This window comes from Pseudophryne corroboree, chromosome 2 (assembly GCF_028390025.1).
Source record: "Pseudophryne corroboree isolate aPseCor3 chromosome 2, aPseCor3.hap2, whole genome shotgun sequence".
Taxonomy (NCBI): domain Eukaryota; kingdom Metazoa; phylum Chordata; class Amphibia; order Anura; family Myobatrachidae; genus Pseudophryne; species Pseudophryne corroboree.
Window position 1 is genome coordinate 920,328,789 of NC_086445.1, and position 15,044 is coordinate 920,343,832.

Genomic DNA, 15,044 nt, shown 5'->3' on the forward strand with positions numbered 1-15,044 from the left:
TCATGTATCGGATGGCCTTGGTCATTTTAGACTGTAAATGTGCCTCATCATCGTCGACACTTGAGTCGGACTCCGTGTCGACATCTGTGTCAACCATCTGAGATAGAGGGCGTTTATGAGCCCCTGACGGTTTCTGATTCGCCTGGGCAGGCGCGGGCTGAGACCCCGGCTGTCCCAAGGCTGCAGCGTCATCAAACCTTTTATGTAAGGAGCTTACATTGTCGTTTAAGACCTTCCACATATCCATCCAATCAGGTGTCGGCCCCGACGCCACACTTATCTGCCCTTGCTCCGCCTCCACGTAACCCTCCTCATCAAACATGTCGACACAGCCGTACCGACAGACCGCACACACACAGGGAATGCTCAGACTGAGGACAGGACCCCACAAAGTCCTTTGGGGAGACAGAGAGAGAGTATGCCAGCACACACCACAGCGCTATATAACACAGGAATTTTCACATATAATAAGTGATTACCCAATAGCTGCCTTATATGTTTTATTTGCGCCTAAATTTATGTGCCCCCCCCCCCTCTCCTTTTTACCCTTCTTGTACCTGGATACTGCAGGGGAGAGCTGCTTCCAGCGGAGCTGTGAAGAGAAAATGGCGCTGGTGTGCTGAGGAAGAAGGCCCCGCCCCCTCAGTGGCGGGCTTCTGTCCCGCCTGTTGTGTAAAAAAATGGCGGGTGTTTTTACATATATACAGTGCCAGCCTGTATATATGTATCTTTATTGCCAAAAGGTACTTCAATTGCTGCCCAGGGCGTTTCTCTCTCCTCCTCCTCCTCCCCCCCCCAGCGCCCTGCACCCTACAGTGACCGGAGTGTGTAAGTGTGCTGGGAGCAATGGCGCACAGCTGCGGTGCTGTGCGCTACCTTAAATGAAGACAGGAGTCTTCTGCCGCCAATTTCGCCGTCTTCAAGCTTCTGTTCTTCTGGCTCTGCGAGGGGGACGGCAGCGCGGCTCCGGGAACGGACGATCGAGGACAGGTGCCTGTGTTCGAACCCTCTGGAGCTAATGGTGTCCAGTAGCCTAAAAAGCACAAGCTAGCTGCAAGCAGGTAGGTTTGCTTCTCTCCCCTTAGTCCCACGTAGCAGTAAGTCTGTTGCCAGCAGATCTCACTGAAAATAAAAAACCTAACAAATACTTTCTTTACTAGTAAGCTCAGGAGAGCCCACTAGGAGCACCCAGCTCTGGCCGGGCACAGATTCTAACTGAGGTCTGGAGGAGGGGCATAGAGGGAGGAGCCAGTGCACACCAGATAGTACCTAATCTTTTCTTTAGAGTGCCCAGTCTCCTGCGGAGCCAGTCTATTCCCCATGGTCCTTACTGAGTTCCCAGCATCCACTAGGACGTCAGAGAAAACATTGTAATTATTATGTTTTTGAACAGTGAAAAACTGATTTATAGGGCAGCATAAGAAAGAGCTAATGACTTCACATACTCCCCGCTGTCAGGATTTCAAATATCATGGTTACGGCGTCTGTGTCATGACCATTGGCATCCCGTCCGCAGGGAGATCATACTGATCCCATGGATAGATTAAAAATGGAGTACCTTATAGATTGCAAATTTACTAACTACATTATCACCTAACAGTGCCCACTACTGAGGGCACCAAACAAACGGATCTGCCTGGACCAGAGTGAAGAAGAAAAAAGTTAACTGTTTGGTGCCCAGACTCCTACTCACAGAAGTAACAAAAGGACCTTTAATATACATATCTTGTAGATTTGTTTCTGCACTAAAAAAGGTTAGCAGTTTAAACTAAAAGAGTAATACATACAAAACAGTCTTCACATAAAGTGTTACACTGCATACCAGGACATAAGCCAGGCCAACCTCTGGCTGTTGTGAAACTACACATCCCAGCATGCAGTGTCACAGTTTTAGCATTCTCTAATAGCTAAACGGTGCCAGAGCTTGCTGGGACTTGTAGTTTCACAGTAGCTGGAGAGCCACAGGATGGTCAGGCCTGGGATAAGCAATAAAGTTTGAGGACTAAACACACTGCTACATTTGCCACAGAGATAACAGCGTATACAATTCACTCATGTCAAGTGACATGTATATGAAGTATGAAAGAACACCTGCAAGGTAAGTTTCCCTACATTAACACATGATTTAACATATGCTTATGTTGTATACCTCAGTAGGTCATGGAATGTGAAACAATGGTTTGTGTGTGTAACCACCATGTTGAACCATTGAAAAACAAAAAATTAACCATTTTCTTATCAAAGCAAAAAGGGACAAATAAAAGTTCACCATCTGTATAAAGCATCATTGTGAAGCCAGGCTCAGTAAGCAATTTTCCTTGAATAGCACAGGACTGTTTAATGCCACTTTGGCTTCTGTATCAAAGTGATAGAGGAGTAGAGTCTTCCATTATTACAATATACAGGATGCAAAATATCACAACAAGCTTTCAGTACTCTCCACTACAGAGTGTAATACTGGAGTTTTTCATGTTTACTTACTTTATGTGGATCCAGTAAAAAGTCACTGAACTTGCTAGGTAGAGAGTACTTTTTAACCAGATCATCCTCAACTACCCAAGGAGCATTCTCTCCTGTACCAATCCGCAAAGCGTTATGGCGAATGAAATAACGCATGATCTCCTTATTGGGAGGACGTTCTGAGCGATACAGACTTTCCACTGGAACCATGCTTATTATCTGAAGGTGGAAACATAGTAAGATTAGCAAGGTACTAGTTAGGTATGGTTTATACTCATTACAAGTAACAGCACTTATGCATGGTCTAAAAAAGCCAACAATTTTATAAAAAATAAAATAAAAAAAATAAAAAATACACAGAGAACCTTTAGTTGTTTGGAGCACCTGTAACGCTTACAAATTCTATGGGTTGGGGGCACATATTGCTCACCTTATCTTCATTCAGCAATTTTACATCATATTTGTGTGGCAGAAATGTAGGTGGAACCCATTTTTTCTCTTTTTTCAGGCTTTCAGGGAGCTTACGTGGAGAACGTCTTGCTCTGTCACCTAAGGGAAAGATGGAATTATTTTCTTATTCCAGATTATAGGTGCTTGATTATGTCTTTGAAATAAAAATCAAACTGTATTAATCACATTCATCTATTCACAGATGGCTAAACGGATAATTTGTCACTATACGGAACTATCCATAAACATTCAAGTCTGAATTCTTGTGCAGGGAACATATCACTTAAAATATGATCATGCAGATAGTACTGTGGTGAGGCACAATATGACACCCATGACATGATGAAAAGGGAAGGAGAAACAGCCTCAGCAGCATGAGAGATGGAAAAGGGGGGGGGGGGGGGGGGGGGTTCAAGCAGAGGTCCTTGACATTTTGTTGGGGTTATACAGTGGAGAAGCCTGAGCAGATGCATTTAATTAAAAAGTGGCCACTCATGAACCCAATTGGAATTGTAAGAAAAAACAGTTAAAAGCCATTAAAAAGAGCCGAAGTCGCCACTATTGCTAAATCCGAAACACTGTTCGCTACACAAAAATCACCACATCCAGTATAGAGCTTCACACAGGGTTGTTAACCAGGCCATAAATGCAGGTAAAACAGGATGTACATATGTATAGTGGCTGTCCAGGGAATCACAATTTACTGGACTGTAGTAAGTTTATGCATGCCAGACAGGTCTTGCTACAAAGAAGCTTCACATGCTTACACAGATTGTGCCATATCAAAGAATGCAAATACTGGAAAGCTTACTTTCTCTTAGTGCACTCAGGGTGTCTCGTCTGCTGCTCTCTTCCTTCAGCTGGATGTCCTGGACTACTTGACTCGAGTTCTCCTTGTCACTGGATGGAGAGTCACATGATCCATCAGGCTTCTTCTCAGCACCAGCCTGCTCTTCTTTCTCCAGGGGATGAATCTGAACTATCTTGGCACGCAAATATTTCTCTGGTCCCACCTGAGACAAGAAACACAAACAAGCAATTGTTAAAAAATATAGTATTTCAAGAAACTTGCTATAGGTGCTAAACTGGGATAATGGTCTTGTCTACAGCAGCAAGTGCATAATATCCACACTAACTTTTTCACTCCACATTACTTCGGTACTAATTAAATTAGGCTACTTTCGTAGGAGCCCTACCCATGCTCTTGCACATTATTATTTCATGTATTACTACTTCATTCTGGTGTCTAAAAATGTAGACCTGTAAAAAGCTTACCTCAAAGTCACACTCTTCACCAACAGAATACTTGGTCATTATCTCCATCCATGATTGGTCCACCAGTTTGTCTAAGGAAATTGTGTTATGGTGTACCATCTCCAACACCTGCTTCTCGTACCATACTGGGAACTCCTCTTTCAACCTGCAACAAAATGATCATATGAAATTATTCAAGATACCAGACCCCTGTTAGCCTTTAAATTCAAGACGAGTGTAAAAATGAGCAGCCTGCTGATTGAACAGGTCGCAAATTTATGTGGGACTGTGCATAAGAATGAGTACACCACACCTAAACACGTTAAATCTTCATCCATTATTTACGGGTAAACACAACTATTAATACATATACATATTTGCCCTCACACAGCGCAAGATGCCTGGCGTGAGTGAGCTGCGAGGTCCCGTGCAACTCTGCTAACATTGGGCATAATTTTATGCCAAAAAAGGAGGATATCTATGTTCTTAGCCGATAAATCCTTTTCTTCGAGATCTATAGGGGACAAAGGCTTAACCATGGGATATAGGTTGACCGGAGGATAGGGCACCAAACCGTTAATTTATAACTCCCAGAAGCCTACATTCCTTCACTCCTATACCCCATCCTCTGGGGGGGGGGGGGGGGGAGAGAGAGAGAGAGAGAGAGAGAGAGAGAGAGAGAGAGAGAGAGAGAGAGAGAGAGAGAGAGAGAGAGAGACAGAGACACACAGACGTTAGGTTTGTCAGGGTGGCCACCATGTATCCTATGATTATCAAAGAAAAGGATCATCAGGTTAGAACATAAATCTACTTTTCTCCATCGTCCCATAGGGGGGACAGTCTTAACCATGGGATTTCCCAAAGCAAATTCCCTAAAGGAGGGGACGTTCGTGAGTTGCAGAGAGAACCTGTCCCCTAAAAGCTGCATCGGCTGAAGCGAGGGTGTCAAAGGAATAAAAGTGAAGAAATGTATGAGCAGAAGACCACTTAACCGCCTTACAAAGCTGCTCTGCCGAGGCACCCTGGCGAGCAGACCAAGAAGTCATCACAGACCTGGTGGAATGAGCAGTTACGAGACAGGGCTGGAAGGTTCACCGTTAACTAAGCGTGGCAATGGTCAAACGGAGCCACCAAGCCAAAGCTTGCTTAGCAGCTGGCCAGCCCTATTTGTAAAAGTCATACAAGATAGACTCCATTTTACGGAGGTCTCTCGTCTTCTCAATATAAATCTGGAGGGCCCGCACCACGTCCAAAGAGGACTTGGCTGCTGCTGTAAAAGCTGGAACTGCTGCCTCCTGGTTAATATGAAAGCGAGAAACCGCCTTGGGAAGGTTGCCGAGACGAGTCCAGAGAACAGACTGGTCCAAGTGAAAAACAAAAAGGGAAGAGCGACTGGACAACTCGCTCAAATCAGACACATGCCAGGCCGATGCCATGACAAGCAGGAAGACCTCCTTCCACATAAGCCAGCGAATGTCCACAGAGTGCAAGGGCTCATAATAGGGTGATTGAAGTGTTTGAATGACCAAAACACAAGCTTCAAGGAGCCACCAAAGGAACAAACGGAGGCTGAACAAGACAGACACCCTGTCAAAGTACGAACCTCAGACATTGGCGCAATCTGTCTCCGAAAGATAACAGAATGGGTGGACACTTGCACTTTCAGGGAAGATAGGCAGAGGCCCAAACTGAAACTCTCCTGCAGAAAGAGGACCAGTGAGAGACTAAACGAGCTGGGGTTAAAACAGGGACGGGGAACCTTCGGCCCTCCAACTGTTGAACTACACATACCAGCATGCCTTGCTACAATTTTGCCATGCTAAAACTGTTGCAAGGCATGCTGGAATGTGTATATTCAACAGCTGGAGGGCCAAAGGTTTCCCATCCCTAGGTTAAAACCTCAAGGGGAACACCAGGAAAAATATGTTCACCAGACTAAATGGTAAATCCTGGCCGAAGGTGGTTTACAGCTCGGAGTTCAAGGATATTGATTGGAAGACTACTCTCCTAAGCTGTCCATAAACCCTGAAAAGACTGACAAGTCACCACCCACGAAAGCTTGTATTGATGGCGAGATGGACCCAACCCTAAAACCAAAAGGGGTGCCCCTTGTGCAGGTGAGACTTCTGGAGCCACGGTTTTCCCAAGGGAAAATGATTGTCTGAGACTTGATGTGCGGATGGGATTTGTTCCATTTAGCCGACACTTCCAGCTGAAGGGGTCAGGAGTGAAACTGGGCATACTCCAACATGTCGAAGGTGGAGACAAGAGAGCCTAGGATCCGCATGCAGTAGTGTATGGAAACTATGGTGATGCAAAAACTTGTTAATCCTTCCCTGTAGGTCTCAAATTTGTCCACAAGGAGGAAACTTTGCTGAAGTATGGAGTCCAGCAACGTCCCTAGATGGGCAGGACAGAGTCAAGGAAGATTTTCACAAATTGATAATCCCCCCATGAGAGTGGAGAAGATCTATGGTGAGACCAAGATAGTTCTGGAGGATATCCAGCGACTGAGCTCGAAGAAGCAGGTTTTCCAGGTAGGGGAAAATCCTTATTCCCCAGTGCTATAGATGAGCTGCCATGACTTTCATGAAGACCCAAGGAGCCGTGGAAAGACCAAAACACAACGCCTGAAATTGGAAATAGCAGTCCCGTATCGGAGGAAGCGCTAGTGATTGAGAGAGACCGGAACATCCAAATAGATGTCCTGAAAGTCCAAGGAAGTCAAAAAGTACCCCATCACCAGGGCAGAAAAGAGAGCACAGAGACTCCATATGAAATCCAGGGACCCGCAACTATCTGCTGAGTGTCTTCAGTTCCTAGTCTGCCAATTCTGAACCCATTCAGCTTCTGAAACAGGTTGACATAAAAACCAGTGCCTCTGTGAGCGAAGGGGCCAGGACAATAACCCCGAGGGTTAGAAGGGAGAGAATGGACTCAACAAGGCTTGTACTTTTTCCAGACCTGTGGGGAAAAAAAAAAAAAAAACTGGACCGGAATGCATACTCAAAAGGTTAGAGCGTAATCCTGGGATCCCGCTCTGCTTACAGGAGTTTGTTGTTGTAGCCATCCAGGTCTCAGGAAAAAACAGAAGCAGGTCTCCCACTTAGGGTACCCCAGGCAGAATGGAATTTGTATTGAAAAAAAAAAAAAAAAAAAGAATTTACTCACCGGTAATTCTATTTCTCGTAGTCCGTAGTGGATGCTGGGAACTCCGTAAGGACCATGGGGAATAGCGGGCTCCGAAGGAGGCTGGGCACTCTAGAAAGATCTTAGACTACCTGGTGTGCACTGGCTCCTCCCACTATGACCCTCCTCCAAGCCTCCGTTAGGATACTGTGCCCGGACGAGCGTACACAATAAGGAAGGATTTTGAATCCCGGGTAAGACTCATACCAGCCACACCAATCACACCGTACAACTCGTGATATGAAACCCAGTTAACAGTATGAAACAATAGAGCCTCTCAACAGATGGCTCAACAATAACCCGATTTAGTTAACAATAACTATGTACAAGTATTGCAGATAAACCGCACTTGGGATGGGCGCCCAGCATCCACTACGGACTACGAGAAATAGAATTACCGGTGAGTAAATTCTTATTTTCTCTGACGTCCTAGTGGATGCTGGGAACTCCGTAAGGACCATGGGGATTATACCAAAGCTCCCAAACGGCCGGGAGAGTGCGGATGACTCTGCAACACCGAATGAGAGAACTCCAGGTCCTCCTCAGCCAGGGTATCAAATTTATATAATTTTGCAAACGTGTTTGCCCCTGACCAAGTAGCAGCTCGGCAAGTCGTAAAGCCGAGACCCCTCGGGCAGCCGCCCAAGATGAGCCCACCTTCCTTGTGGAATGGGCATTGACAGATTTTGGCTGTGGCAGACCTGCCACAGAATGTGCAAGCTGAATTGTACTACAAATCCAACGAGCAATAATCTGCGTAGAAGCAGGAGCACCCAGCTTGTTGGGTGCATATAGGATAAACAGCGAGTCAGATTTTCTGACTCCAGCCGTTCTGGAAACATTTTCAGGGCCCTGACCACGTCTAACAACTTGGAGTCCTCCAAGTCCCTAGTAGCCGTAGGCACCACCATAGGCTGGTTCAGGTGAAACGCTGACACCACCTTAGGGAGAACTGGGGACGAGTCCTCAATTCTGCCCTATCCATATGGAAAATCAGATAAGGGCTTTTACATGATAAAGCCGCCAATTCTGATACTTGCCTGGCCGAAGCCAAGGCCAATAACATGACCACCTTCCACGTGAGATATTTCAGATCCACGGTTTTTAGTGGCTCAAACCAATGTGATTTTAAGAAACTCAACACCACGTTGAGATCCCAAGGTGCCACAGGAGGCACAAACGGGGGCTGACTATGCAGCACTCCTTTTATAAATGTCTGAACTTCAGGTACTGAAGCTAGTTCTTTTTGAAAGAAAATCGACAGAGCCGAGATCTGTACCTTAATGGAACCCAATTTAAGGCCCATAGTCACTCCTGCTTGCAGGAAATGCAGAAATCGACCTAGTTGAAATTCTTCTGTTGGGGCCCTTTCGGCCTCACACCATGCAACATATTTTCGCCATATGCGGTGATAATGAGTTGCTGTAACCTCTTTCCTGGCTTTAGTAAGCGTAGGAATGACTTCCTCCGGAATGCCCTTTTCCTTCAGGATCCGGCGTTCAACCGCCATGCCGTCAAACGCAGCCGCGGTAAGTCTTGGAACAGACAGGGCCCCTGCTGCCGCAGGTCCTGTCTGAGTGGCAGAGGCCATGGGTCCTCTGATATAAATTCTTGAAGTTCTGGGTACCAAGCTCTTCTTGGCCATCCACGAGTATCGTTCTTACTCCTCGCCTTCTTATTATTCTCAGTACCTTTGGTATGAGAGGCAGAGGGGAGAACACATAAACCGACTGGTACACCCACGGTGTTACCAGAGCGTCCACAGCTATCGCCTGAGGGTCCCTTGACCTGGTGCAATATCTTTTATAGCTTTTTGTTTGAGGCGGGACGCCATCATGTCCAACTGTGGCCTTTCCCAATGGTGTACAATCCTATTGGAAGACTTCTGGAGGAAGTCCCCATTCTCCCGGGTGGAGGTCGTGTCTGTTGAGAAGATCTGCTTCCCAGTTGTCCACTCCGGGAATGAACACTGCTGACAGTGCTAACACATGATTTTCCGCCTATCGGAGAATCCTTGTGGCTTCTGCCATCGCCATCCTGCTTCTTGTGCCGCCCTGTTGGTTTACATGGGCGACTGCCGTGATGTTGTCTGATTGGATCAGTACCGGCTGGTTTTGAAGCAGAGGCCTTGCCGGCCTTAGGGCATTGTAAATGGCCCTCAGGTCCAGAATATTTATGTGTAGGGAAATAATCTGACTTGACCAAAGTCCCTGGAAGTTTCTTCCCTGTGTGACTGCCCCCCAGCCTCAAAGGCTGGAATCCATGGTCACTAGGACCTAGTCCTGTGTGCCGAACCTGCGGCCCTCTTGAAGATGGGCACTCTGCAGCCACCACAGTAGAGATACCCTGGTCCTTGGAGACAGGGTTATCAGCCTATGCATCGGAAGATGCGATCCGGACCACTTGTCCAACAGGTCCCTCTGAAAAGTTCTTGTATGGAACCTGCCTAATAGGATTGCTTCGTAGGAAGCTACCATTTTTCCCAGGACTCGCGTGCAATGATGCACCGCTACCTATTTTGGCTTCAGGAGGTCTCTGACTAGAGATGACAACTCCTTGGCTTTCTCCTCCGGGAGAAACACTATTTCTGGTTTATGTCCAGAACCATCCCCAGGAACAGTAGACGTGTCATAGGAACCAGCTGTGACTTTGGACTGTTTAGAATCCAACCATGCTGTTGTAGCACTTTCCAAAATAGTGCTACCCCGACTACCAACTGCTCCTTGGACCTCGCCCTTATAACGAGATTGTCCAAGTACGGGATAATTACAACTCCCTTTTTTCGAAGGAGTATCATCATTTCGGCCATTACCTTGATAAAACACCCTCGGTGCCATGTACAGTCCAAACGGCAGTGTCTGGACTTGGTAATGGTAATCCTGTACCACAAATCTGAGGTACTCCTGGCGAGGATGGTAAATGGGGACATGCAGGTAAGCATCCTTGATGTCCCGGAATACCATGTAATCCCCCTCGTCCAGGCTTGCAATAACCGCCCTGAGCGATTCCATCTTGAACTTGATTTTTTTTTTTTTTTTATGTATGTGTTCAAGGATTTTAAATATAAAATGGGTCACACCGAACCATGCGGTTTCGGTACCCCAACCCTTGTGGAATAGTAACCCCGTCCTTGTTGAAGTAGGGGCACCTTGAGTATTACCTGCTGGGAATACCGCTTATTAATTGCCTCTAGCACAGCCTCCCTGCCCGAGGGAGTTGTCAGCAAGGCATATTTTAGGAAACGGCTGGGGGAAGACATTTCGAATTCCAGCTTGTACCCCTGAAATACTACTTGAAAGAAACAGGGATCCACCTGTGAGCGAGCCCACTAATTGCTGACATTTTTTGAGACGGCCCCCCACCGTACCTGGCTACACCTGTGGAGCACCCGCGTCATGGTGTGGACTCACAGGAGGCGGGGGAAGAATCTTGATTCTGGGAACAGGCTGACTGAAGCTAAACGGAGGCGGGCTGGGTCAGTACCTAGACGGGTGACTACTAGGGAATACCCGGTGAAGTAGGAAGATCTACCTAGGGCAAGAACGCCAACAGCAGTATCACTACTTTACTGATTCCAACTATTTTCCTAATAAGTTCACCAATTTAAGACAGTGGGTAACTACTAGATATCAGCATATAGTGTGTGGGCTCTCTCATTCACTAACCCTACCCTATCCAGGGTTGCATTAATACAAACCAAGTTTGTACAGATCCTTGGCAGACGGAGGTTGCTTGTGATGTAGCCACCCTCCATTATGCAATTATCCAGGCATAATTAAGGATCTGAACATTCCACACATTATCTTGTATACATTCAGTGGTGTTCCTTCCTGATATCATTTTCATACATGGTGATACGTGCAGTATATATTTAGTCTTTAGTTTTCTAATGAGGTGTAGAGTACAAGCTTAAGATGTCATTATCATTTCTCATATGATCATAATTTAAAAGAAAACAATAATAAGAGTGCGCCCAAACTAGTGTCATACTTTTTCTCTTTGTAGATACAGATGTAACAGGCTGACTGGTGCAGCTTTTTCCCTCTACCCTTGTCTCTGTACAGAAAGGAAGCGCCATTTGACCCGCTTGCTTTTCTGAAGCCGAAAGGACTGTACCTTTGCCTGTGAGGAAACCTGAGGTAAAATTATTTCTTCCCAGCAGTTGCTGTGGATACGAGGTCCCAGAGACCATCCCCAAATAATTCCTCACCCTTATAAAGCTCTCTATGCGCTTTTTAAGTCAGCATCACCTGTCCAGTGACAGGTCTCCAATACTCTCCTGACAGAATGGACATTACATTTATTTTGGATGCCAGCCGGCAAAATATCCCTCTGTGCATCCCCCATATATAAAACGACGTCTTTAATATGTTTTTATGTTTGCCAACTAGTATCCCTGTTTGACAGGGTCACCGACCACGCTGCAGCAGCACTATCTGCAGGTCTCAGTCTAGTACCTGAGTGTGTAAATACAGACTTCAGGATAGCCTCCTGTTTTTTATCAACAGGTACCTATTAAAGTGGCCGTATCCTAAGACGGCAGTGCCACCTTTTTTGACAAACGTGAGAGCGCCTTATCCACCCTAGGGGATATCTCCCAGCGTAACTTATCCTCCTGGCGGGAAAGGGTACGCCATCAGTAACTTTTTATAAAATTACCAGTTTCTTAACGGGGGAACCCACGCTTTCACACACTTCATTTATTCATCTGATGGGGGAACAAAACACTGCCTGTTTTTTCTCCCCAAACCTAAAACCCATTTTTAGAGGTGCTTGGGTTAAAGTCAGAAATGTATAACACATTTTTTATTGCCGGGATCAAGTCACGGATCTTCCTAGTGGATTATGTATATGTCTCCACCTTGTCGACACTGGAGTCAGACTCCGTGTCGACATTTGTGTCTGCCATCTGAGAGAGCGGGCGTTTTTGAGCCCCTGATGGCCTTTGAGACGCCTGGGCAGGCGCGGGCTGAGAAGCCGGCTGTCCCACAGCTGTTACGTCATCCACCCTTTTATGTAAGGAGTTGACACTGTCGGTTAATACCTTTCACCTATCCATCCACTCTGGTGTCGGCCCCACAGGGGGCGACATCACATATATCGGCCTCTGTTCCGTCACCATATAAGCCTCCTCATTCAACATGTCGACACAGCCGTACCGACACACCGCAGACACACAGGGAATGCTCTAAACGAGGACAGGACCCACAAAAGCCCTTTGGGGGGACAGAGTGAGAGTATGCCAGCACACACCAGAGCGCTATATAATGCAGGGACTAACTGAGTTATGTCCCCTATAGCAGCTGTTTTTATATATAATGCATACTGCGCCTAAATTTAGTGCCCCCCCTCTCTTTATTAACCCTTTTCTGTAGTGTAGACTGCAGGGGAGAGCTAGGGAGCTTCCCTCCAGCGGAGCTGTGAGGGAAAATGGAGCCAGTGTGCTGAGGAGATAGGCTCCGCCCCTTTTTCGCGGCCTATTCTCACGTTTTTTATGGAATTCTGGCAGGGGTATTTACCTCATATATAGCCCCTGGGGCTATATATTGAGGTATTTTAGCCAGCCAAGGTGTTTTTATTGCTGCCTCAGGGCGCCCCCCCCAGCGCCCTGCACCCTCAGTGACCGGAGTGTGAAGTGTGTGAGAGGAGCAATGGCGCACAGCTGCAGTGCTGTGCGCTACCTTGGAGAAGACAGAGTCTTCATGCCGCTGATTTTCCGGACCATCTTCTTGCTTCTGGCTCTGTAAGGGGGACGGCGGCGCGGCTCCGGGACCGAACATCAAGGCTGGGCCTGCGGTCGATCCCTCTGGAGCTAATGGTGTCCAGTAGCCTAAGAAGCCCAATCCGGCTGCAAGCAGGCGAGTTCGCTTCTTCTCCCCTTAGTCCCTCGCTGCAGTGAGCCTGTTGCCAGCAGGTCTCACTGAAAATAAAAAAAAAATCTATTACTTTCTAAGAGCTCAGGAGAGCCCCTAGTGTGCATCCAACCTCGGCCAGGCACGAAATCTAACTGGGGCTTGGAGGAGGGTCATAGTGGGAGGAGCCAGTGCACACCAGGTAGTCTAAGATCTTTCTAGAGTGCCCAGCCTCCTTCGGAGCCCGCTATTCCCCATGGTCCTTACGGAGTTCCCAGCATCCACTAGGACGTCAGAGAAAAGATTTTAAACCTACCGGTAAGTCTTTCTCCTAGTCTGTAGAGAATGCTGGGGACTCCGTAAGGAACATGGGGTATAGACGGGCTCTGCAGGAGACATGGGCACTATAAAGACTTTAGATGGGTGTGCACTGGCTCCTCCCTCTATGCCCCTCCTCCAGATCTCCGTTAGAGAACTGTGCCCAGAGGAGACTGATAGTACGTGGAAAGGATTTTTGTTAATCTAGGGGCACATAGAAACATAGAATTTGTCGGCAGATAAGAACCACTTGGCCCATCTAGTCTGCCCCTTTTTTTTTATTTTTATTTTAATCTCTAACCTTAATTGATCCTTATTTCTTTGTAAGGATATCCTTATGTCTATCCCATGCATGTTTAAATTGCTCTACTGTCTTAGCCTCTACCACCTCCGATGGGAGGCTATTCCACTTGTCCACTACCCTTTCTGTGAAGTAATTTTTCTGCAAATTTCCCCTGAACCTCCCCCCCTCCAGTCTCAGTGCATGTCCTCGTGTCCTATTTCTTCTCTTCATTTGGAGAATGTTTCCCTCCTGGACTTTGTTAAAACCCTTGATATATTTGAAAGTTTCTATCATGTCCCCCCTTTCCCTTCTCTGCTCCAAACTATACATAGAGATTTCTTAGTCTTTCTGGGTATGTTTTGTGATGTAGGCCATGCACCATTTTAGTTGCCCTTCTTTGTACAGTTTCTAATGTATTAATATCCTTTTGAAGATATGGCCTCCAGAATTGAACACAGTATTCTAGATGAGGCCGTACCAATGACCTATACAGTGTCATTATTACTTTCTTTCTGCTGCTGATTCCTCTCCCAATGCAGCCAAGCATCTGACTAGCCTTCCTCATTGCCTTGTTACATTGCTTACCTGCCTTTAAGTCATCTGAAATAGTGACTCCTAGATCCCTTTCCTCCTCAGTAGTTTCCAGTATAGTGCCATTAATACTATATTTAGCCTTTGGATTTTTGAAACACAAGTGCATGATTTTGCATTTTTTGGCATTAAACTGTAATTGCCACACTCTTGACCATTCCTCTAGTCTACCTAGATCCTCAATCATTTGTTTTACCCCACCTGGTGTGTCTACCCTGTTGCATACCTTTGTGTCATCTGCAAAAAGGCATACTTTCCCTTTAATGCCATTTGCAATATCACCAATAAAGATATTAAAAATAAGAATTTACTCACCGGTAATTCTATTTCTCGTAGTCCGTAGTGGATGCTGGGGACTCCGTAAGGACCATGGGGAATAGACGGCTCCGCAGGAGACTGGGCACATCTAAAGAAAGATTTAGGTCTATCTGGTGTGCACTGGCTCCTCCCCCTATGACCCTCCTCCAAGCCTCAGTTAGGACACTGTGCCCGGAAGAGCTGACACAATAAGGAAGGATTTTGAATCCCGGGTAAGACTCATACCAGCCACACCAATCACACCGTATAACTCGTGATAGGAACCCCGGTTAACAGTATGATAACGGAGCCTCTGAACAGATGGCTCGCAATAACAACCCGATTTGTGT

The 15,044-nt window shown here is 46.5% G+C and overlaps 1 protein-coding gene across 1 annotated transcript in view; it reads right to left on the reverse strand.

Annotated features, from left to right (window-relative positions):
* Window positions 1–15,044, reverse strand: part of BAZ1B (bromodomain adjacent to zinc finger domain 1B) — a 303,893-nt gene that overhangs the window by 221,366 nt on the left and 67,483 nt on the right. The window contains exons 3-6 of the mRNA XM_063956151.1: window positions 4,186–4,330; window positions 3,722–3,923; window positions 2,891–3,009; window positions 2,482–2,679 (exon numbers count right to left, since the gene is read on the reverse strand). Coding sequence (XP_063812221.1) covers window positions 2,482–2,679; window positions 2,891–3,009; window positions 3,722–3,923; window positions 4,186–4,330 — 664 coding nt within the window. The remainder of the gene's footprint in view (window positions 1–2,481; window positions 2,680–2,890; window positions 3,010–3,721; window positions 3,924–4,185; window positions 4,331–15,044) is intronic.